The sequence below is a fragment of the Ceratotherium simum genome, chromosome 2, assembly GCF_057802395.1.
Source record: "Ceratotherium simum simum isolate JZ-2026a chromosome 2, ASM5780239v1, whole genome shotgun sequence".
In the NCBI taxonomy this organism is placed as follows: domain Eukaryota; kingdom Metazoa; phylum Chordata; class Mammalia; order Perissodactyla; family Rhinocerotidae; genus Ceratotherium; species Ceratotherium simum.
In genome coordinates, this window is record NC_141901.1 from 64,652,718 (window position 1) to 64,677,055 (window position 24,338).

The 24,338-nt window shown below is 38.0% G+C and overlaps 1 protein-coding gene across 3 annotated transcripts; it reads left to right on the plus strand.

Moving 5' to 3' along the window:
* The first annotated feature begins 56 nt into the window (after positions 1 to 56).
* On the plus strand, positions 57 to 20,165 carry EXTL2 (exostosin like glycosyltransferase 2). Of its 3 annotated transcripts, XM_087446597.1 has the most exons (8): positions 57 to 165; positions 390 to 543; positions 2,982 to 3,060; positions 4,533 to 4,621; positions 5,118 to 5,201; positions 14,381 to 14,808; positions 15,440 to 15,510; positions 18,100 to 20,165. In XM_087446597.1, exons 6-8 carry the CDS (start codon positions 14,415 to 14,417, stop codon positions 18,586 to 18,588), a joined length of 954 nt encoding a protein of 317 aa, XP_087302723.1. In that variant the 5' UTR covers positions 57 to 165; positions 390 to 543; positions 2,982 to 3,060; positions 4,533 to 4,621; positions 5,118 to 5,201; positions 14,381 to 14,414; the 3' UTR covers positions 18,589 to 20,165. The 3 variants fall into 3 exon arrangements, with proteins under 3 accessions (XP_087302723.1, XP_087302717.1, XP_004420828.2); XM_087446591.1 differs by having other exon boundaries at positions 4,533 to 5,201; XM_004420771.3 differs by lacking the exons at positions 4,533 to 4,621; positions 5,118 to 5,201 and having other exon boundaries at positions 58 to 165.
* Positions 20,166 to 24,338: the final 4,173 nt, after the last annotated feature.

Sequence of the window (24,338 nt, forward strand, 5' to 3'; positions counted from 1 at the left end):
TCCAGGTCATCCCGGGGTCCGCAGCCGCAGCTATAACTCTTGTCAGAACCTCACTGCCGGTTTCAGGGAAGCGCAGGAGACACTGACTGGTCGGTGGGACGCGAGGGCGTGCGGAGCGCAGGGAGGCGAGCCTGGCGGGGGTCTCCGGCAATCTGCTTGCGTAAGGTCAGGGGGTCCATCACATGAATGATTAAAAGTTGTTACATTGGGGAAGAAATGGGGAAAAGGAGGACTGGATTTTGGAGGTGGGCTAGAAAGTACAAAACCGAGCTTCTTGGGAACTGCTATTTAGTCTAACAGGAAGTGGAGCGTCACCGAAAGGGAGGGGCGGCCACCCGGGGGCTGTCCCCTGCTTCAGGCGCTCACTTTGCGGGAGGTTTTTTTTCCAGGTTATCAATCCAGCGAATGAGGCCGGGCGAATGCACGCTGCTGGGTTTAGAAAAAAAGCAAAAAATGAGTAAGCGAGACGCCCCTTCCGTTTTATGATAATCAAGCTGCAAGCAAATAAATCGGCTGGCCCTACTGCAATCTCCTGCACTCGAGGTAAGGAAATAGCAAAATGCTCGCGTGTTAAAGAATTTTTACCGTGAGGATATATCCATGTTTTGCTCTCGTTCTTCGAACTTTGTGCATGTGTGGGGTAGTGATTCGGTGGTTTTATTTTTGAAAATACAATTTACTTATTCTACAATTTTTTTTAATGTTCATGTTAATTAAAACTGCTGTGTTAAAACAGCTAGATTCCAGAAATTAAGTTTTGGAAAGAGTGTTTTGTCTTTGCCTTTCTTGGCGTAGATTTCATTATTTTAACTTAAACTTAGATATGTTTTCAATTAGTAGCATCTACTTATATTTTTTAGGAAGCTTTTATATTAGCCATAGACTTTGATTTTTACTGCACTGCTGGGGAAACGTTAAGTGGGTGCAAACTAGGTTAAAGATAAATATATCCATGGCAATTGGATTTTTCTCCAAAACTGCTTTATTTCAGTATGATGTAACTTAGGGGGAGAGAGGATATATAGAAATAACCAAATTTCAGCAAATGATTTCCAGCGTTCTCTTAACTCATCAAGGTCAGCTGCGATTTGAGCCTGTATTTTGGTATTCTGCCTTTGAAAAATAAATTCTGCATTTTATCCTATATTGCTACAAATGAGAAATTGCTCAGCTGGTTTATGGAGAAGTCTGCAATACCCTTTTTCAAATAGTTTTGAAATAAGTTGGAGAAATGAAGTTAATTTCAGTTATATTGGTTTTCTGCGACTCCCAAATTCCCCCACTCCCCACCTCCAAAGATTAAGAGAGATGTTTCTTTCCCTGAGGGCCTTCTTTCAAAAGTGGCAATGCCACTCCACATCTTTTAGTCTTGGATGGCATAATTACCAACTTCAATACTAAAGACATTTTATTGGAAATATAAATTGGACACTATTTAAATCAGGAAAAATTCTATGAGTGGAAAATGTTTGACTCACTTCTTTTGTCATCTTGAAATAATATTTGTCCCGTATGTGCTAACCACTATATGTTGTCATATTGAAGTTAAAGTTAGTTTCTTTCATTCATTCAGTTGTCATTTAATGAGTGTCTACTATGAGCTAGGCTCTTGTGCTGGGCTGGAGCAGGGGAAGGGACGTAGGTTACAAAGCCTGATAAGTCAAAGTTCTTTCCCTGGAGGAATTTTATGGGAAGAAGAAAGCATGAGGAGAGGGCAAATTAGAGAGCAAATCAGGATTTTAGAACTGTGTAATGTTTAAGGTGTGCACAGGGATGTTGTTGTGTAGTGAAGAGGGACAACTGTCACTCAGTGAGTCTTTCCATCTATGTAAAGCCATTCTTTTGCCCCCTCAATAACTTGTATCATGAAAGAACATGATTTTGGAAAATCAAAAATGATTCTTCAGCTCTATTCAGGTGGTCATTACAAATGCAGTATCTTGAAAGTCTTCAATCAATTTTTTAATTCCTTCATATATTACAAGATAAATGGGTTTATAAGATTATAAAATAGGGAGATGTAGTAATGAACATTTTTAAACTAATAAATGGATTTCTACCCTGAACTTTTTAATATTTGTTTAGTTCATCTCCTACTAATTAATTGCATTAAGTTAACTGTGCAGACTTTATGGGGGAAAAAAACCCCAGCTTCTCAGACATGTGATTGAGGATTGTGAGAAATGAGAGCAGAGAGAATTAAGCGGCAGCAGCGCATCTCCAGCCCAGGTTCCAGCAGCTGTCAGTAAGGAATAGGAAGGGTGCCATCCATCACTCCTCAGTAATCAACCCTGGCATTTATCTGCAGCCCTATTTTAAAGATTTTATTTATTTATTTTTCCCCCAAAGCCCCAGTACATAGTTGTCTGTCATAGCTGCACATCCTTCTAGTTGCTGTATGTGGGACGCGGCCTCAGCATGGCTGGAGGAGTGGTGCCTCGGTGCGCACCCGGGATCCGAACCCGGGCCGCCGGCAGCAGAGCGCACGCACTTAACCGCTAAGCCACGGGGCCGGCCCTACAGCCCTATTTTAGATCTGTGAGTTTTTAGATGCTTCAAATTGAATGCCCTATGAACGTTTAGTGAAAAAATGAGTTGTGATGGTAGATAAAACTACAAATAGTTAAAAATTTAGAAGTTGAATACAAGTGCAAATTGCTAATGTGTTCAGAGGTTTTGCTCCATGGCATATAGGTTCCGGTTTCAAATGTGTAAACACATTACATCATCGGGATGATTTGAGTTTATTCTGCTTTTGGATACTTAAGAGAAAGATGAAAACAAAAATATAGCAGTGTTAGCCTCACAGGAAGACATTATCTCACCTCATGCCTAAATGTAATTTTTGGAACATAGAATAGCAAATTTTAATTTTTAAAAATAATTCAAAGCTTTTGGACAATGGCATTAAAAGCATTTTTTAAAAATTTCCTGCTGATTGACAAAAACATCACAGAAAATTCTTTGATTTCTCTTAATAGTGCCAAGAGAGCCTATTCCTATGAATTACTGAAGCCATAAGGAAAATTTTTTTAAAAATTAAAACTTTACCATAATGAGGTAAGTACCAGTATTTTTTTTTTTGGCTTTTTAAAAATTGTAGTAATATATACATAACATAATATTTGCCATCTTAACCATTTTTAAGTGCACAGTTCAGTAATGTTAAGTATATTAACATTGTCGAGGAACTGATCTCCAGAAATTTTTCATCTTGCAAAACTGAAACTCTATAACTATTAAATAATAACTCCCCATTTCCCCCTCCTCCAAGCCCCTGTCAACCACCATTCTACTCTCTGTTTCTATGAATTTGACTACTCTAGGTACTTCATGTAAGTGGAATCGTATAGTATTTGTCATTTTGTGACTGGCTTATTTCACTTAGCATAATATCCTCAAGGTTCATCCATGTTGTAGCATGTATCAGAATTTCCTTCCTTTTAAAGGCTGAATAATATTCCATTGTATGTCTGTACCACATTTTGTTTATCCATTCATCTGTCGATGGACATTTCTATTGCTTCTACCTTTTGGCTGTTGTGAATAGTGCTGCTATGAACATGGGTGAAGTACCAGTATTTCTATCTGAGAAAAATTATTTTTTCCATAGAGGTGTTTTTCTTTCCTTGGACATAAAAGTTCTTACTTGAGCCAGGATCTGTTAGAAAATACTGTAAGGCCTCTTTTAGATCTGATCCATTGAAATAGTAGTCCAGATTATAGAAAAAAGTCAATACCTATAAGGTTGAAACATTCTTGTAGGCTAGAACAAAGGTGAAAATAGAGACTATGCAAAAGACGCTGAAAATACAAAGTGGCTCAAGTGTGAGAGTCAGGAGTTTGTGCTGACCCCCCATCTTTCTATGGCTCAGGAAAAATCATTTGTTATTCCCAATCTCCCCTATCCCATCTACAAAATGGGGTGGATATATTTTAATTCCCTTCACTCTAAAGATTTGAAACATTACTGATTTGAGATATTATGTAACATAAAGGGGAAAGGGGTCTGACAACTTCATTACTATTGCTCAGCTCTATGTGGCTTGCTCATTACCATCCCTAGTGCCTGACAGTGCTGGGCACATGGTAAGCACCTATAATGTTTGTTGACTGACATATCTACCATGGATATTTTTACCTTCCTCTAGTAGAGTTAGAAAGCTTATATGAATTGAGATTGCCTCCATGTTAGGTTTGATATCTAAAAATGTTTATAAATCGTAATTCACATGTATAAAATCTGTTTCTCTTAGAGAAGCAGTTTTGGAATGTGAGTTTATTGCTGAAAACCAATATTGTGTAAAAGAGAGAGAGTTCCAGAGAATATTCCAGGGATCTGTTGCCTAACAGTCTTGCCTCCCATCCATTTTCCTCTGACTAAAACAGAGAGAAGTTCAAATGAAAAGCTCCAGTATCCTGGAATGGTAAAAGTAATATATTTGGAGATGTACTTGGTTTCTTTTTGACCCATTTCTGGAACTAATTTTGCATGGCGCTGTACTGAGCTAAAAATGCTTTTCTATTTCTAGGGTTTCTTCTCAGGATGCATTGACTCCTTGGATCCTTACAAGTCATGGATGTTCCTCTTAGGACTAAGGCTGTTCCTACTCCCGCCCTAGTACATGTCCATGGGATTGATCATCTCCAAACATCATCATCATCATTATCATCATAATAGCTACAATTAATTGGCAATTCCTTGAGAAAAGTGCCAGACTAGAAGGAACTTTTTTCTAGCATAATTCAGACCTGTGCCCTTTGAGGGTAGAGAGGACCTCACTGCTTGCCTCAGTAACAAATGGCTAGATTGAAGGAGGCAGTGCTTAAAAAAGACTTTAGACATAATATTTTTATGCTATTTCCTCTTAAATCAGTGATGATAAAGCGAATCTAGTTACTTGATAGTAGCTGCCTGGAGAAGTATTAAGAAGGAATATGATGCTTTGTACGGGCTTAGGAGGGGGGAAAATAAATGCCAGGACCGATGAGCAGCCTTTGCTATGGATAACGGACGGGAATTGGGGAGGGAAGTGGAGACACAGGTGCTTAGTGTCTGCTATCACTGTTTTAAATGGTGCCCTTGTAGCTCACTCTAACCTGATTTACCTATGAAGGAATGGCTCACTCAACCTGGCTGCCAGCAGGAGGACTTGATTGTTAATGTAACCAGGACAGAAATTCTTTCCTTACAGCTTGCGGTGAGAAAAGACCTGTTTGCAGCAGCATCTATCTATCTATTCAAGTGTGATATTGTACTAAATGTAGCTATTTATCAATATATTTTAGCAATTCTGTTTTAGAACTATGGTCTAAAAATGCAGCAAGGGCAGGACTAAGCCTTCTAAATGACAGGATTTAAATTGACTATCAATGATCATATATAAGTAGCCAGTTATACTGTCAATGGAAAAGATGAATCACTTTAACCCTAACAGTCCATGTCACAGTAGATCCAGATTGTAGTCATCTAAATGATCCACTCATATCACTGTACAATTGGGCATAAACATGGCAAGGTCACAAGTTGAATCTGTGATACTACATGGACCCTTTTATTTATTATTATTATTATAAATCTATTCCTAATCCTCCCTTTCCTATTCCTAAATAAATAAATTATTAACACAAAATAATTTAGGGGCTGGCCTGGTGGCGCAAGTGGTTAAGTGCACGCACTCCACTGCGGCGGTCTGGGGTTCACCGGTTCGGATCCCGGGCATGCACCAACACACTGCTTGACAAGCCATGTTGTGGCGGTGTCCCATATAAAGTAGAGGAAGATGGGCATGGATGTTAGCCCAGGGCCAATCTTCCTCAGCAAAAATAGGAGGATTGGCAGATGTTAGCTCAGGGCCGATCTTCCTCACACACACACACAAAAATAATAATAATAATAATTTAACTTATTTTGATGTATTTAGACTTGTGAAAAAAGTAATGGGAGTTAAGAAGAGGCTTATAAGAACAGATGGGAGGAAAAGTGAGGGGAAATCATTTAGGAAGGAGAGGATGGCATTGGCAGAAAATGAGAAAAGCTGTATCTCACTTCTAAAATAACAGTGAAAAGAATCAATTTCCTGAATGTGGGGAAAATACTAAAGGCAAAATCTCTTCCAAGAATACTGTATAGCACCTGGAAAAGACTCATGGAGAAAAGTGATCTTTCAGGTACTATTTCTGGCATTCTGTATTTTGCATTGGGGTGAATTCTGGTTTATGCTGCTTAAAATTTTAATGGAAGAGGCTTACTATGGACTGTAATGAACTGACTTGGGCCAGTTCTTTTTCTGCCAATCATCCTGAAGTCTATAGGTTTTCGTCAGTTTCTGAACCCAAACTATTTTCATTTCTCAACTAGGTAAGGCTTTATTGTCTGTTTAAATCATATATGCTGCCCACTGGATTAAGTAATATAGCTTCCGGTTAATATTACCTTCTAGAAGTTTGGGTAAATTCACAAGGATGATATTATCTAACAAATGATGATTTTCCCCCATGGCAGATAAGCTCATTCTCCAAGAGCTTCCATAGAAACAGAGATGTCCAAAGATATTTTAATACTGAATATCTTCAAAAAGATGTGAAAAAATATCAGACTTCTAGGACATCTTTTTTTTATCAAGTAGCTTGGCCACAGAACTAAAAGTGGAAAGGTGGCTTGTGTGACCTGTGCTTGAGGCAACATTTCATGACTTGCTCTCCTAGTCACCAGATGGGTGATAACCCAGGTCGTTTATGGAGGAAGGGTTTCTTGGGTACTGTCTAGTCTTAACTGGGCCCTAATTTACATTTAATTTGAGTTTATTCTGTTAAAGTTTCGGGCATTTCTTTTCCGTTGTGAAGTTTAAGACAATTTAAACAGATTCCCTCACTCCATTCAGCCACAAAGAGTTGTGAGCACTTACTCAAAAAGTGGGCCAGGCAGTGTTCTGGATTACAAAGACTAATGGAAACTGCCCTCAAGATACAGTCAGACTCAAAAAGGAGCTGGAGGCACAGTCAGTAGTCGTAATATCTGGAAAGAAGGTCTGGTAGCACTATGTTCCGAGTTCCCAAGAGCAGTGAGGATAGAGAGGGGTGAGAGAAACGTTCACAGGGGAGGGGGTGTTTGAAAGAAACTTGGCGGGGCCGGAGTAGGAGTTTGTCAGGTGGAGAGAGGGAAGGGCTCTGCAGGTAGAGGAAATAGCCACGTAGTGGGTGCCAACACATGGAGTCATGGATCAGCAAGCTAGCTGTAGGTAGATAGGAGCAAAGTCCTTTTGGAATTTGGCACCATGTGTCCCTTTGCGTCAGTGTGAACAATATCTGTCACCTTCATGCCATGAACCTGGCCAGAAACTGCTCATCCGTTGCACAGCTATCTCTTTCCACTTTTCTTGCATGTTTGTAGAAAAAAAGCCCAGGTTCTGAATTAGCCTCTGCGTTCCACCTTGGAATGATTTTTATCTCTTGGCAGCTGAGGGCCCTTTTCTGAGCATCTGAATTCTATAATCATCAGTTTTTAGACAAGTACGTATTTTGGAGGTTGAGCCAAAGGAGAAAACAAGCTACACCATGAGGCAAATCTCATAGTGAAATGACAGAATAGTTATCATTCTTCTACCATCTGTGACATCAAAATGAAAATGACAGCTTCTGAATGTATGACGCCGTTGCTTTTCTACCTTATGAATCAGAGGACATAACTAATCTTTGTTCATGCTATGCTCTGGCGTATTTGTTTTCAGCCTCTGTCTGGATAATTATTGCTTTTTCAGTCTGAAGGAACTAGCCCTGAGAAAGGAATTCTTCATTCAACAGTGTTCCTTCAAGGGAACTTTGATAGATGACGTAGTAAATAACTGAATAGCAGGTCTTTGAAAATTCAAATTGCCTGGTCCGTTTAAAGACATGCATTAGAGAATTTGTAACTGTTGCTTCATAGACTGTATATTATTTACTTTCTTACTCTATCGTATGTTCCACATTTAAGAAAATTTCTTAAAATTTCAAATAATCCTCTTCCAAAAGCTACTTCAATTCTCAGATATTTAAAAATTATGATATAATGACCCAGCAATTCCACTCCTAGGTATCTACCAAGAGAAATGAAAACATGTAAAGCTTGTACATGAATGTTCACAGCCACATTATTCATAATAGCAAAATGTGGAAACAACCTGAATGTCTAGGAACTGATGAACAGATTAAAAAAATGTTGTATATCTATACAATGGAATGTCATTTGGCAATAGAAAAAAGAATGAAGTGCTGATATATACTATGACAAGGGTGAACTCATTATGCTAACTGAAAAAGGCCAGACACAAAGGCCACATATTATATGATTCCATTTACATCAAATGTCCAAAATAGATAAATCTATGGAGACAGAAAGTAGATTAGTTGCCTGGTGCTGGGGTAGAGGTTGGGGAAGATGGGAATGGGGAGTGACTGCTAATGAAAATGGCCCTGGGGTTTCTTTTTTGGGGTGTTGAAATGTTTTAAAATTAGATTGTGGTGATGTTGCACAATTATATGAATATACTAAAAGCCACTGAACTGTATACTTTATTTATTTATTTATTTTTTGTGTGTGTGAGGAGATCAGCCCTGTGCTAACATCTGCCAATCCTCCTCTTTTTTTGCTGAGGAAGACTGGCCCTGGGCTAACATCCGTGCCCATCTTCCTTCACTTTATACGGGACGCCGCCACAGCATGGCTTGCCAAGCAGTGCGTCAGTGCACGCCCAGTATCCGAACTAGCGAACCCCGGGCCACCGCAGCGGAGCACGCGCACTTAACCGCTTGCGCCACCGGGCCAGCCCCTGAACTGTATACTTTAAAAGGGTGAAATTTATAGAATGTGAACTAAATCTTAATAAAGTTGTAAAGAAAAAAAAAACACCTCAACATACCAAGTATGACTATTTATATTATCTTACAAGTACCTTAGTGACAGTCTTGTGAACTAATATTTTGACATCCTTGCAGAATTTATCTTAACACCATGGAAAGAGTCATGGACTGTGTCATTAGGAGACCTAGATTCTTGCTCTGGCTCTGTTGCTGGTTAGCTGCATGAGCTTAAGCAAGTTCCTTATGCCTGGACGTTGAGTTCTTTACGAAGCAAGGAACTTGGCTTAGGAGGGCTCTGAGGTCCCTTTTAGCTCTCTGAGTTTATGTATTTGTACCATAAGGCATGTAAATATTGGGGCAGTTTTGGAGACATGGCTTTATCCCTCACTGTTTGAGTGTAATAAATAGCAGGGAGGTTTTCAGAGGCCACCTGGCTAGCAGTCCTTCCTCCATCATGATCAAGTATGTCTTGTTAGATAAAGTATATGTAGTGCAGGGTTTCTCAATCGCGGCATTATTAGCATGTTAGGCTGGATAAATGTGTGCTGTGGGGGTTGTCCTGTCCGTTGTAGGATGTTTAGCAGCAACCCTGACATCTGCCCACTAGATAGCAATAGCGTCTCCTCTCCAGTCCCAACAATCAAAAATGTTTCCAGACTTTGCCAAATGTCCCCTAGGGAGCAAAGTCATCCCCAGTTGAAAACCCCTGGTGTAGAAGATGCTAGAATTACAATATGAAAATAACTAAAAGGATATACCCTCTGCCTATGAAAAGCTAATAAGTTAACATATCTGCAAAAAAATATCATTGGGGGATCTTTGATTTTTTTCAGATGATCAGAAGAAGAGGTAAGATTTTTGTTTTGTTTAGCTGACATTTACTGTGTTTATCAAAGTCATATTTAATCTTCTGTAGTCTAAGATAGGAGAAGGCAGAAAGGGAATAGGCCACGAGCTGTCAGATTCTTTTTGGAATGAAGCAGGCTGCCAGTAAATATATACAGACATAATTTTAAAAAGAAATAAGGAAAAAACAAAAACCTAAGAGGAAGGTTCAAGAATTGAGGTCAAGAAATCTGGCAGGTGCCTACATTTACTTTTTGGTTCTTTCCAAGTAAGGTGTAGGTTAGCCAAATGTGTTCTTGCTCATATCTCCTGTTCAAAGCTCAAAGCTGTGAATTAGATGATAGGTTCTTTCTCTAGAAAAAGAACAGAAGAAAGCTATAAACTATGAAATCCAAATAGCCATGAAGTCATCATTACTCTCTAAACTGTTCATCATTATTCTCCCAACTTTCGTCATTACTCTCCACACTGTTCTGAAGCTGCTTCTAATGGGCCTACAATAGAGTTCCAGACTTCACCTGTCCTCAGAGTACAGAGGTGCCACATTGCACTGCAGTCTGTAAAGTTCTTGTTCTTCTTGCTGTTCTGTGTAGACTAAAAATTTTACATGATTGTATTGGGCTGCATTATTTAATAAATATTATATGAAATATTTACATTTTATTTCTAAAGATATAAATTATTCATATCTCCTGAAACGTTTTTGATACTGGTAAAATAGGGGATTAGAAGCTACCTGAAAGAGGAAATTTTTGTGATGGGTACAGGGATAAACTCCTACTAACAAGTGTAGATAAAAGTGAAACAGTCACCTATGAGTATCTTTGACAGTATATATTTATAGTAGGCTATAGTAATTAATCTTCATTACTTATTCTAGACTAAAACTGTTAGGATGTAAGTTATCAGTGTCTGCTTTAGAGATTAGAAACTCTTAATTTTTTTTAATTGAGGTATAATTGACGTATAACATTATTTTCAGGTGTACCACATAATGATTCAATATTTGTATACATTGCGAAGTGATCAGCACAATGAATCTAGTTAACATCCATCACCTTACAGAGTTACAAAAAAGCTTTTTCTTGTGATGAGAACTTTTAAGACCTACTTTCTTAGCAACTTCAAATATGCAATACAGTATTAACTATAGTCACTATGCTGTACATTTCATCCCCATGACTTATTTATTTTATAACTGAAAGTTTGTACCTTTTGACCCCCTTCACCCATTTCTCCCACCACCCACACCCCCCACCTCTGACAACCACCAGTTTGTTCTCTGTATCTATAAGCTTGGGTTTTTGTGCTTTTTTTGTTTTTGTTTCTGTTTTTATATTCCACATATAAGTCTAATCATATGGTATTTCTCTTTGTCTGACTTATTAGAAACACTTTTATGTAAGTTTTACTATATGCTATTCCTACTCAGCTGTAGAAAATGAACATAAAGATCTTAATCAGGATATACTTTAATACAGTTGTCAGATGATTTTTTACTCTGAGTGCTTATAACAAGCCATGGAACTGAAAATATGTTTTGTGAGACTTACTTTTGATTCAATGTTAGAAGGACTCTCAAGGCCTTTGAACCAAGATTTTTAATTCGTACTGATTTGTCTTCAGTTGACTACCTTAAGAGCATGTGTTGTTTTAGTAGGAGGGTGCATATGATGAGAACATTGTACTCTAAAACAGATTACTGTCCTTGAAAAATAATCGTGGTAAAGCTGAGGTTACTTCAAAAATAATTCATTTTATTCATATCTTAGAGTGAGGCCATGATAAAAGGGGAAACACAAAATTGCTTTTTGTAATAGAACAGGCTACAGAGAAAGACCGGGAGAGAATATCCTTGAAAGCTCTCTGAAAAGGTTACTACAAAGTTTTCACATCTGGACTATTGCAAAGTGAAAGCTGCTGCATGACAATGACCATTGCCTTGTCCTTATGAATAAGATCTTCCTTTGCTTGCACCTGCCTCAGCACACTGTCACATCATGGAGCGTATGCCCCGAGCCCCCTCAGAATTCTCCATTCCCCGTTCTTGTGAACCTCAATGGAAGATGTTAAGCATGGTCTATGTGGTCTCTCTATGCCCTGGCTGAACTATAGAGAGAGAAACTATTTCTACAGTTTCAAAACACACCTCACAACATGAAACAAGATCATGAGAATGTGATTGTTACTTTAACCCCACCACTTAGTCTCCTCAATGGAAAACAAAAGGTTGAATGGACATCATTTAGAAAGCAAAGTAAGTTTTCGTGTGGAATCTAATCTGTTAGGAAGATGTAGACTGCAGGTTTAGGATTGCCTGTGGAATGGCCCAGCTGCAAAAGCCCAACTTAAACCACAAGGCATGAAATTAAGAGCTTAGATATACACACAGAATGCACTTTCCAGGAAGGTGGAGACAACCAAAAATAAGCTGTACAGAGGCAGTGTTATACAAAGAAGAACACTGACCGTAGCTCTGTACAGTCAGCATACCACAGCTGGGAGTTAGCAGTAAGAAGTCTTTTCTAGCTTTATTGTATTGGTCTGTATTAAGAAATAGATGAGAGCTTCTGCTTGTTGTATAGCCTGAGAAGAGAAATTGTGTCAAAAATAGTAAGAAAGGATAGACTATGGATCAATTAAAGTCATTAAGAATAATAATATCTTATTCTTTCTGGTTCTAAAAGACCTATTTTTTTCTTAAAGCCATTGTTAAAGTGTTGTTTAGAAACTCCTGGCTGATTCTTATTTTCAGTTTTTTTCATGAGTCAATTTCTTTCAATGTTCTTTTTCCTTATTTCTGGCTTTATTACTTGAAAAGTAGCAGAGTAGATCTAGGATACAAGCTAAGATGTATATGAAGTCTCAGCTGCCAAAATACAAAATAAAGGCGTACCTAAAAAGCTAATGGAGGCTTGTGGAAGGGTAAGTCAAGTCTGGAATCAGAAGCAGAAACAGCAGAAGAATGAAAAAACAGCAACAATTGAAAGCCAGCAATGCTCAGAAGGAGACAGCAGAGGTGTTAAGGAAGCTGTATTGGAAGCCGTTGGAGTTCTAGGTCTCTATAAAACTGTCTGTGAGATTTAACCTTTTCTTACAAATACGACTGAGAGTTTTGATTAGACAAAAATATTTTGACCAATGCATATCCAGGCCACATTCATCAATTATTTGTTCACTTACTGTTCTGTAGCCATCTCTGGCAGATCCTTCAGGTATGGTGAGGAATAGGAGAGGACATAGCTGATCACAATACCTTGTGATCTTTGTGTACTGTGAGAGAGGGTGCTTTGGAAGCTCAAGAGCCCTACCTTAGTTCCACCTGGATTTGAATCCAGGCAGTACACTCCCGAGCCCATAATGATGAACAGCCAGGCTCTGGCAGCAGATTTTCCTGGATGTAAATCCTAACGCCATGACTTAAGTTGCTTAGTAATCTTGAGAAAGTTATTGAACCTCTAAGCATCCAGACTATTAAATGGAAATAACAATAGTAAATGATAAACTAGATCCTGTCACTCCCCTGTTCAAAACCCTCCAACGGCTTCCCATCTCAGAGTAAAATCCATACTCCTTATTCAGGCTGACAAGATCCCCCATAATCTGGCCCTTGCTTAACATGTCATTCTGATTTATTCTCTTCATTACCACTATCCCAAATGATGTTTGAGTTTGCTTACTTTGTTGTCTGTCTTTCCCCACTATCTCCTCTGCTGCTATCAGCAGATACCTTGTCTATCTTCTTCATTGCTGCATTCACAGAACCTAGACAGTACTTGGCACAGTATATGCTCAGTAACTATTTGTTTAGTTTACTGAATGAATAAGTACAACTATGACATGCAAAGCAGATAGCACAGGACCTAATAAGTAATAAACCCACTGTAATTGTTTGCTGCTGCTGCTGCTGCTGCCGCTATTATCTGCTTCGTATTTTAGGGTTCTGCATATGATTTCCTTTACAAAAAAGTTTGCTACCAAAAAGTAAGATTAAAGTTAGTATAGCACAGTATATGTATATCAAAACATTAAGTTGTACACCTTAAATATATGATTTTTATATGTCAATGGTATCTCAATAAAGCTGTTAAAAACGTTAGTATACTACTAAGAGAAATAAAATCCCATTTGAAAACGTAATCTCAGTTCCAAATTTTTAGTAGTAAAATGAAGGCAATTTTCTTTTGCGTGTGTGAGGAAGATCAGCCCTGAGCTAACATCTGCCAATCCTCCTCTTTTTGCTGAGCAAGACTGACCCTGGGCTAACCTCCGTGCCCATCTTCCTCCACTTTATATGGGAGGCTGCCACAGTATGGCTTGCCAAGCGGTGCGTTGATGGGCGGCGGGATCCGAACCTGCGACCCCGGGCTGCCACAGCGGAGCGCGCGCACTTAATGGCTTGCGCCACCGAGCCAGCCCCATTGAAGGCAAATTTTAAAACGCACTGCTTGATTCTTCCTCTTTGATGTGTAGATCTTTTGTCTGCAACTGCAAAGCAAACAGGCCCAGAAGGGAAGCTTGTTCCCTGTACTTATTATCTTAGGCCAAATCACCTTCTCAAAGAGGTAGGGAGAACTGAATTTGAATCAATTAAAGTAAGATTAACCTCTCTCCTCATTAAAAAATGCAAAACAAAATATGATGACTAGTAAGAATGCTAACATTCTATATTTTATTTCCATTTCTACTCCAGGTGTTGCCACATCTGCAAACTCCCCGGAAGAGTGATGGGGATTCGAGTGCTTCATTTCTCTTTGGTGGTCATCCTTGTGTTACTGCTGGTAGCGGGGGCTTTGACCACTTTACTTCCCAATATAAAAGAAGACAAGATGCTCGCTCTGCGTCGGGAAATAAAATCCCAGGGCAAGTCCACCCTGGATTCCTTTACTCTCATAATGCAGACGTATAACAGAACGGATCTACTATTGAGACTTTTAAATCATTATCAGGCAGTACCACATCTGCACAAAGTGATTGTGGTGTGGAACAACATTGGGGAGAAAGGACCGGATGAGTTATGGAATTCTCTAGGGCCTCACCCTGTGCCTGTGATCTTCAAACTACAGACAACAAACAGGATGAGAAATCGACTCCAGGTCTTTCCTGAACTGGAAACCAATGGTGAGTTGCAGCTGGGTTCTTAGCCTGGCAGAGCTGCAGCTAACCAGAGCGAGGGGTGTGTATGTGGATTTCCGGCCTCTACTTGTCGTAATTGTCTGGAAAAAATAGGGAAATTTAATCATAAGAAAGCACTTTGAAAAACTTAAGGGGCAATTACCCAGATGTCAAGAAGCAGTTTGCTAGGGAAGAAATCACATACATCTTACAACAATGACAAAGAGCTTAATATTGTGAAAGACGATATGCTATAATTACATATTATTGCATCTACAGAAGGGAGTAAAATGCCATTTAGCTTATGCTTAATGTATTTTTTGCCACCTCCTTTTTCCTCCTATTCATAGCAATTTCATGAGGTTGTAATTTGCTTAAAAGAACTTTGGTTTTATTTATTTATAGGTTCATTAGTTTCTAGGATAATGGATGATAATTTTCCCCTCAGGCAGGTATAAAAGCAATTACAATTCAAATAAAAACTTTTTCTGCTAGACAAATCTCTCCAAGAATACGTTTCTTATTTACTAATTTTGTTAGAAAATACTTCATTTGAAGGACCTATGTAGACACCATTGTATCTTACTAGTTTTAAATCCAAACTGTTGGATTTAAATTTTTTTTCCTTTCATTTCAGCGGTGTTAATGGTAGATGATGACGTGCTAATTAGCGCCCAAGACCTGGTTTTTGCTTTCTCAGTTTGGCAGGTAACGTTGCTATATCCTTTATGAAATCATTGCTGTACAGTCTTATCTAGCGTTTAACCAGGGCAGCACAGTTGAATGTGGGACTCACCCAAAACAGTGTAGATAATATTTATCTAAAAGATAGATGAATTTGTTATAGGATAATCAAGATTTCCTGTGCTCAGTCAAGCCAACCTGAAAGTTATGGTATCTTTTATCTGTATTTGATTTATATTTGGTATATTGTGGAGAGGAGCTAGAACTGCCTTCCAAAGAAAAACGAGGAATAGTCTTGTATATGGTACAGCAAAGACTAGAATCCAGAGAGATTTTCCGCAAAGTCACAGACTTGTGTCTCAAATGAGAAATGTACTTCTGTATTAATATTATGTATAACTCTCTTTAAAAGGAAGCATTCATGACATCCACAAAATTTAATTCTGATTCTGAGACCATTGTTTAGAAATTAATAATAATAATAATTCTACGTGCACCGTTGTGGTGGCAGTTTTGTTTTTTTCTTTCCCTAAACCCTAGCTGGGATAAACAGGCATAAATTGCTCACTAGTCTATAAAAACAGCTCTTTCCTAGTGAATATGTGGTAATCATAGCTGGCTTTCACAAGTCGCACTACAATTACCTGAAACCAGAACTGCATACAAAACTCTGAAGCCCTGTCAAATAATTAAACACTGTGCTATCCAATAAATGGTCTAATTTGCATGTAGTAACTCTCCTTAATCAGCTACTTGGGATATAACAACATTAGATATTAAGCGTAAGTGGTCACAGTACTCTGCAGATATCAGTATTTTCAAAACTGCAGTTTTTAACTTCATGCCTCGTGTACTGATCCACAAACTTTTTCCATATCAGCAGTTTTTCCAGCTCTGTAAATAAAATCTTCTTAGGCAGAAAGTTCTCATCTCCAGCTGTGAGATTTCTATTTCCGGTAAAAAATCAATTTACCTAAAATGTCAGGGGTGGGGGGGAGTATGACTGTGGTTAATTAGAAGAATCTAAGTAAACCATAATTAAAGATAGATAAATATGATTTTAGGTTTTATCCATAAAAGTATCAAGAATAATTTCAATCTATTTCCCAAGATAATCTGGCTCCTAAAGTTCAGTCCCATCAGTGCCCTGCTCTGATACAGTGATTTGGGGTGCAGTGATTTGGGGTATAGATGTGAGCAAGGTTAGAGTAGACATTTATCTGTGCTGTTGTACCCACCCATTACCTCCACTTTTAGTGCTTTCCTTTTTCCTCCTCTAGCCATCTGTGAAATTTCCTTCATCCTCCTAGACTGGGTAAATGGTATATCTTCTCTGAAGCCTCCCAGCCTTGATCCTTCATCCTCTGACCTTCCCCTTTGCCTCCCAGCTACACAGTTGTCATTCTGTCCTCAGTGCTCCCAGGAGATTTACCCAACTGCATTTAGAACTTTCTCAAAGTATGGTAATTCCTTGTTCCTATATCTGGATCATACCCTCTCTGGACTATGGGCTCTTTGAAATGGGATTTAACCCAGCCTGATTTGTATGTGTGTGTGTGTGTGTGTGTGTGTGTGTGTCCCTAATTTAGTGTCTGTTCAGTAAATGAGTGAAACTCAAATTATTTATGAGATTGAACTAAACCTTTTAATCCTGTAAGTTCTTACCTCTTTCTCATGTTTCACTGGTTTTCTTTCATTTGCTAAGTTTTTGTTTTATTTTTGGTTACTCTCGCTTTAATATTATAAAGTGCTTTGTTACTCTCTTTTCTTCAGAGATCCTAACACATGTCATCATTATATATATGGAATATATATATTTATATTCTCACATTTTTAAAAAGGAAACACCCAAGCTGAAAAGGGATAAAATACAGCATTGTTTAAAATCAACAGTGACTTTCAATAACGTTGAAATCAACATGGAAAAACAGTAAAATCATACATTCAGATCCATAATTTTATATACTCCTAAGAGATTAAAACAGTTTTTCAAAATAATCACATTATATCTTATTATCTCCTATAATAGATAGCATTCATACAGCCAACTTCTCTTGCAGCAAACTTTGAAGAACCAGACTTTGGTGACTAGAATTTATTCGTATCAGATATTGTTTGAATTAGGAGAACATTCGTGAGGTTAGAAATTTTTTTTTTGTGAGGAAGATCGGCCCTGAGCTAACATCTGCCAATCCTTCTCTTTTTCCTGAGGAAGACTGGCCCTGGGCTAACATCCATGCCCATCTTCCTCTACTTTATATGGGACGCCGCCACAGCATGGCTTGACAAGCGGTGCGTCTGTGCACACGCGGGATCCGAACCCCTGGACCCCAGGCCGCCGCAGCAGAGCGTGCGCACTTAACTGCTGCGCCACTGGGCTGGCCCCATAGAAATTTTGTTAGAGATTTGGGTTATGATGGAATTTGACCTGTAAACTTACCAGGACATTGATTTATGAGGTTGCCTGAAGTTAGATGAAATTGACCTGTAGAAACCAGGAATAAAATAAAATTGGCAAATCACCTTAATTCTCTCTGTCATAAATCATTGCCTTTTTCACCTTGTCTGCTCTAAAGAAATGCCCACTTAATTGTTCTTTTTCCGTCTTTTCAGCAATTTCCTGATCAAGTTGTAGGATTTGTTCCTAGAAAACACGTCACCACTTCATCAGGTATCTACAGTTATGGAGGTTTTGAACTGCAAACACCAGGTTTTGGAAATGGTGACCAGTACTCTATGGTGCTGATTGGAGCCTCATTCTTCAGTAGGAAATACCTTGAACTCTTTCAGAGGCAACCCGCAGCAGTCCATGCTTTGATAGATGAAACGCAAAACTGTGATGATATCGCCATAAATTTTATCATTGCCAAGCACATCGGGAAGGCTTCAGGGATATTTGTGAAACCTGTAAACATGGTCAATTTAGAAAAAGAAACCAACGGTGGCTATTCTGGAATGTGGCATCGAGCCGAGCACTTTCTGCAGAGGTCTTACTGTATAAATAAGCTTGTTAATATCTATGGTAGTATGCCCTTAAAATACTCCAACATTATGATTTCTCAGTTTGGTTTTCCATATGCGAACCACAAAAGTAAAATTTGAAAAGTAAAACAAACAAAAACAAACCTCGAAACTGTTTAGTTTTTGAGTAGCTCATCTGTGCTGTGGTTGGTTTGTTTTCTTTTTTTAAGCAACTTCATGAACTTTTATCCACTCCAGAAGTCTCTAGAAAGGAAAAAATGTACAGTGCTTCTAGGATATAAAATTCACATGAACTTCAAAAACCAAAAAGCTAGTATTATCGAGATAGGCCTTCTTGTGAGAAGTTTTCATCCACGGATATAACGCCTTGGTCAGCGATTTTATTGTTTACATCCTGAGACTGTTCTACAATTTCTTTGACTCCTGGCATTTGCCTTAAGGACCTGTATAGCAAGCTGTTTCCAGGATCAGAGAAGCATTTCTCAGCTTTTTCATTAAAGGATGATTGTTTTCATTTGAAGTCCAAAATGCCTCTTGAGCAAAAGCCCGTGGTAGAGAAAAGCCATGTGAAGAGAGAATAGTCTCAATCCCATATGAGAACAAGTGAAAAATTTGTGGCTACCAGTGCTTCCCGTGTGGTCCTTCCACCCAGCCCTTTCCAGGACTAACTAAGCCCAGCATGGTTTTGATGCAGCCATCAATGCTTTTATTTTTGTTAATAAGTCTGTTGTAACTTGGGGTTAATTTTAGTAGCTGAAGTATGTCTAGTTGTTTGCTTGATTTTTGTGAACATTTACTGCATGGGTCACAAAAAAGTGCAGCCTATGTTTCTTATATGCAACTTACATGCAGCAAGGAGTAAATATGTTGCAAGATTCAGACAGTGCATTTTGTCACTGAATCTGATCTTAAGATTGTACATTAATTCTTATTTTTTACATAAAGTACATGTAGTTTAAGACACATATATAAAATACTCTTCTGAAAGAATAAAGTAGGAACTGGCAGAAGTTAAAAATGTTAGTATCAAAAGATCTTTATTGTCAGGGCATAGGTTATCTCATGGGTGTTGAAGAGTGGTATGTATTTTACACAAAGTCAATCTCTTGCATCCAGAACTTCTTTTTTTTTTTTCCAAAAAAGATAAGGCACTATTCATCATGATGAAATTTCAATTACAGAGATACAGGAAAAAATAAGAGAACTGAGTCGTAGCAGGAAATTCTATAGGGAGTCTGCATGAGTTCATTGTCAAGTTGCCCACTCCCTGTTCTGTGAATTAATATCTGTGCTCCGCACAGTGTCTGTGTTTGATCCTTGTTCACTACTGGTGGCAAGGAATACTTAATTAGGCCTCTGTCTACCACCTTCTCCTCTGCTCCTCCCTCTGCTCCTCCCTCTCCTCTCTCATAATGCCATTATATTTTCCCAATTACAAAGCTATGAAAAGATTAAAATAATCATGGTTAATGTTACAACAATGCAGTCTCTGTGCAGTTAGTTGAGTATATGTTGTTTCTTTACATTGGCATGTGTATGTGTCTTAATGCAGTCAGATAAAATCAATAGAACTTGGAACCTCACTAAAAATCTGTAAAATTAGTTATCTATTTTGTCTGACCTTGGTAGTGTTTTTTTTTTTGCCTCTTGGGCAGATAAATAAAATAAACTTTTACCATCCAGGTGTTCAATGTTAATTAAGCAGATTCGTGTTTTTGTGGTGGTTATTTTTACAAATTTCTAAACATTCTAATATATTGCTCAGAGTAAGGCAGAGGCGTTAGCTACATTCTCCATAGGAAAATTTTGCAGTGGGAAAATATTCTCAGATTTTTTTCTTGTCTTGTGTTCTTAGACGTGTTTTAAGTATCACATAAGTTAATTGTATCATGTTTTTCAGACTATAGATCAAATATGAAAGCAAAGTGAAGTTCAATCTATGTTACAAAGACTCACATTGTGGCTAGAATTCGACTAAAATTGTTCTTCCCTGCACACCTCTTATTCTTGTTCAAAATGATCCAGAAAAGAGATGATGCTCAGTCTTAAAACTACATAAGAGAAGCAGTTTAGCTTAGAGGTTAAGTGTGCCAGTAGAGGACTTGGGCTCAAATCCTTGGATCTCATATTTACTTATCCTCTTGGAGCCTCAGTTTCCTCATCTGCAAAATTGGGAATAATATCTACCTAGGAGTTTGTTTTAAGGAATAAAGGAGATGGCTTGTATAAATATAGCACAATGCCTTGCCCATTTTAAATGATCAATAAATGAAAGTTATTGGGGTGTGTCATTGATAATAAGTGCAGTTAATTCTACAACTCACTACCTGACGATTAGAAAGGCCCCTGGACCCACCAGATGAGATATTTGGGAAATTGTTTCTCCATGACAATGGGCAGAGAACCGTGGAAATTTTCATCACATTTTCTTTATTTCAAATATCCTTTTTCTTATTAAAACACTACATATTAATTCTAGCAATTTTGGTGTATTGGAACAGCATAAAGATGAAATTAAAAGCCCACCACCCCATTAACAATGGCTAAACATTTTTGTGTCTATTCCTCCTAACTTTTCTAGGCATATATTTTAATAACAGGGTTTATTTGACATTTCATTGGATGGATCAACCATAATTTATATAATCAATCATATTACCATTTTGTTTGATAATTTTTTATTATTATAACAACACTTGAGTAAGTGTTTTTGCCTAGAACAGACATCTTTGAACATATCTATAATGATTTCTTTAAAATCAAGTCCAGGAAGTTCAATACCTGGATCTATCTAGTAGTACACGTGTTTTTAGGGTTTTTGATATATATTGCTATATGCTTCCAAAAGCATTGTCATAGCTACACTATTATTATCACAACCAAGAGCACCTGTTTCCCATCAGACTTCCCAACATTGCATATTGCTGTTATAATTTTCTTTTATTTCTTTTTCCATGTACAAAATACTCGAATGCTGCAGGATTTGGAAAGACTGAGGCTGTGTTAAGAACTCTGTGTTAAAAAAGTTGAAAGACAGGCAATCAATCAACTGTCAAATAAAAGATTTGAGGGCAGTGTAAGCTTCAGGAAGCTTTTGAAATGCTTCTAGAAACTCTTTGCTCCAAGGATTAAGTATAGGCAATGTATTGCTCACACTTTGCTGGTCCTAGAATAAGAAATTTGGAAGCAACAAAAAATGCTCACACTTGTTCCTCTTGGAAAGGCCTAGAACTTTGACCCGAAGGTCAGGAGTGAATAAGTGTGTGTGTGTGTGTTCATGTTGTGCACCTACATGCACTGGTGGTAGCAGTGGGGAAGGTAGGAGGTAGAGGGAGTGGGAAGGAGGAGGGTGGAGTGGAAGATAATGCTGTGATGGAAGTGCCAAATCTCACTGGATGATACAAGGGATTAGATGGTGAACTCTGATCCTCCTCTACCCCATGCTACTTCATAAACCAGTTTTTATTGTTCTGCTAGGGTTCTCCCAACTTTGCTCTCTCTCTCTCTCTCCCCTCTTCCTCCTCCCCTCCCTTCCTCCTTTTTCCCTTTCATGAAAGCTTTCTCAATATAAAACCCAAATATTTTCAAAAATATACTTACTGTGGATGAAATGCAAAAAACATTTGGTTCACTGCAAACATACACTGAGTCTTGGCTCCACGTAATTTCCTTATCTGCAGGATGGGGATGAAATAAGCTGCCCTGAAATTTCACCAGTTGCTTTTGATTTCAAAAGGCATAATGTGTAGAAAGAACTTTGTAGTACAGGAAAATAAAAGAATTTTTAAAAAACCATTACAAATAAAGGAAGAGCAGCTTGCCCAAGAGTTAAAGAAATTTGGTTGTGAATTAGTAGCTGTGTCAAAATTACACCTTAGAGCACAAAAAGTAGCAAGAATAAATATGCCAGTACTGAAAACAATTTAAGGAACCCACTTTATTAGCTCTAACTCAGAATGGAATATTTAAATGAAATATTTATCTAAACTAGAGATGACTCTTGAGAATCTTCCTCTTTTCATATGTCAATATTTCTTTTATTTGAAAAGAAAAAGAGTCAAATTCTTGATTGGAATATTTAAAGTAGGTTAAAATAATAAATCTGAAGGAAGCAGCTTTGATTTACAGCAGCAGTTCTTAACTTGGGTTGATTTTGCACCCCCCAGGGGCCATTGGGCGATGTCTGGAGACATATTTGATTGTTACACTTGGGGGCATGCTACTGGCATCTAGTGAGGATGCTGAAGCCCCCCACCACAAAGAGTTAAGCATCCCAAAATGTCAATAGTGCTGAAGCTGAGAAAAAACATGCTTGGCGTTAAATTATAGAATATTTGATTGATAATTTATGTATACAGCACACACTTTATCACAGAGCAAGTTGCATTGCTAAAACTTTATCTAATATAACAGTGCCTATTGGAACAGAAAGTGAAAGGAGGAAAATGTGCTCATATTACTGATAAGACATCTGGTGCATAATTCTGTGACCCCAAACCTGATCAAAGAGCCAGAAATTTCCCTGATTAAAGTTTAACTGACTTTTTTTTTTTTTCTGATGCACATGCTTCTTACTATCTTCACATCTGAAGAAATAGACATCAGAGCTTCAGTTTCTGAGAAGGACCGATGAATACATATATATTTCTGAAGCACTACAGAGCAATATTACATAATACAGTGTGTATTTTATTTTATTTTATTTTATTTTGGTGAGAGAGATCAGCCCTGAGCTAACATCCCTGCTAATCCTCCTCTTTTTGCTGAGGAAGACCGGCTCTGAGCTAACATCTATTGCCAATCCTCCTCCTTTTTTTTTTTTTTTCCTTCCCCGAAGCCCCAGTAGATAGTTGTATGTCATAGTTGCACATCCTTCTAGTTGCTGTATGTGGGATGCGGCCTCAGCATGGCCGGAGAAGTGGTGCGTCATTGCGCGCCCGGGATCCAAACTCCGGCCACCAGTAGCGGAGTGGGTGCACAGCCGGCCCACAGTGTGTATTTTAATAACACGTATCTGGTTAGAGAAAGTCAGGATGGCTGAGTTAAAGTGAGCTAAATATAAATTCTCAGTTAATCATATTTACATGTGTATATTTATGTGTGTTCAAGTATTTTTGGTTTAAACAATAAACTTAATGAATGGCTAGTGAAGACAATTTATATAGGAAAGAATCTTGGAATGGGAGAATTAGGAAATATTTTTCTCATATCAGCGAGGTAATGAGTTATGTAACTTTATCTGGGTCTTAGTTTCCACATATATAAACGAGTGGGATGAACTAAATGGTTAGTAAATTTCTTTCCAGTTGTAAAATTCTGTGACCCTAAGTCAGAGTGTCGAATTGATAGATTTTAAAGGAGCGGTGTCATACTTCCTGATAAGAAGAAATAATCCCTAGAGGTTAACTCTGTTGGAGATTAGTAACTTCCCTACACTCGAAGTGCTTTCTCAAAGTGAATACTAACTTAATAAACATCACTGCTGTTGTCCTGTTGTCAGACCAAAAGACATAATGATGAGGATGACATGAGGAAGAAGATCATGATGTCATTGTTCAGTGGTAAACACTGGAAGAGGTTATGATTTAAAAGATATTTTGCTTCTTAACCAAGCTTCTGTTGCCACTGGCATTTATGAAGATTCCAAAGAAGGTTGAGTTGCAACAGGCTAACAAACCACTTGAGTCAGATTGAACTATGAATCAGAAATTATCAGGTATAGCCGCTAATTTGTTTAACCAGAATGCAAATACAAGTTTTAAAGACTAAAATCAACTATTTGATTTTATTGAAATTTATAAAACACATAAAGAATTTACTGTTTTACCAGCAGATGTCAGTGCAACCTAATTAACTGACTAACATTTTTA

Excerpts from the sequence above, each read along its gene's own strand:
- EXTL2 (XM_004420771.3), top strand. Across the intron at positions 14,809-15,439 it reads TCCTGAACTGGAAACCAATG|CGGTGTTAATGGTAGATGAT; the intron begins GTGAGTTGCAGC and ends CTTTCATTTCAG. Across the intron at positions 15,511-18,099 it reads TTGCTTTCTCAGTTTGGCAG|CAATTTCCTGATCAAGTTGT; the intron begins GTAACGTTGCTA and ends CCGTCTTTTCAG.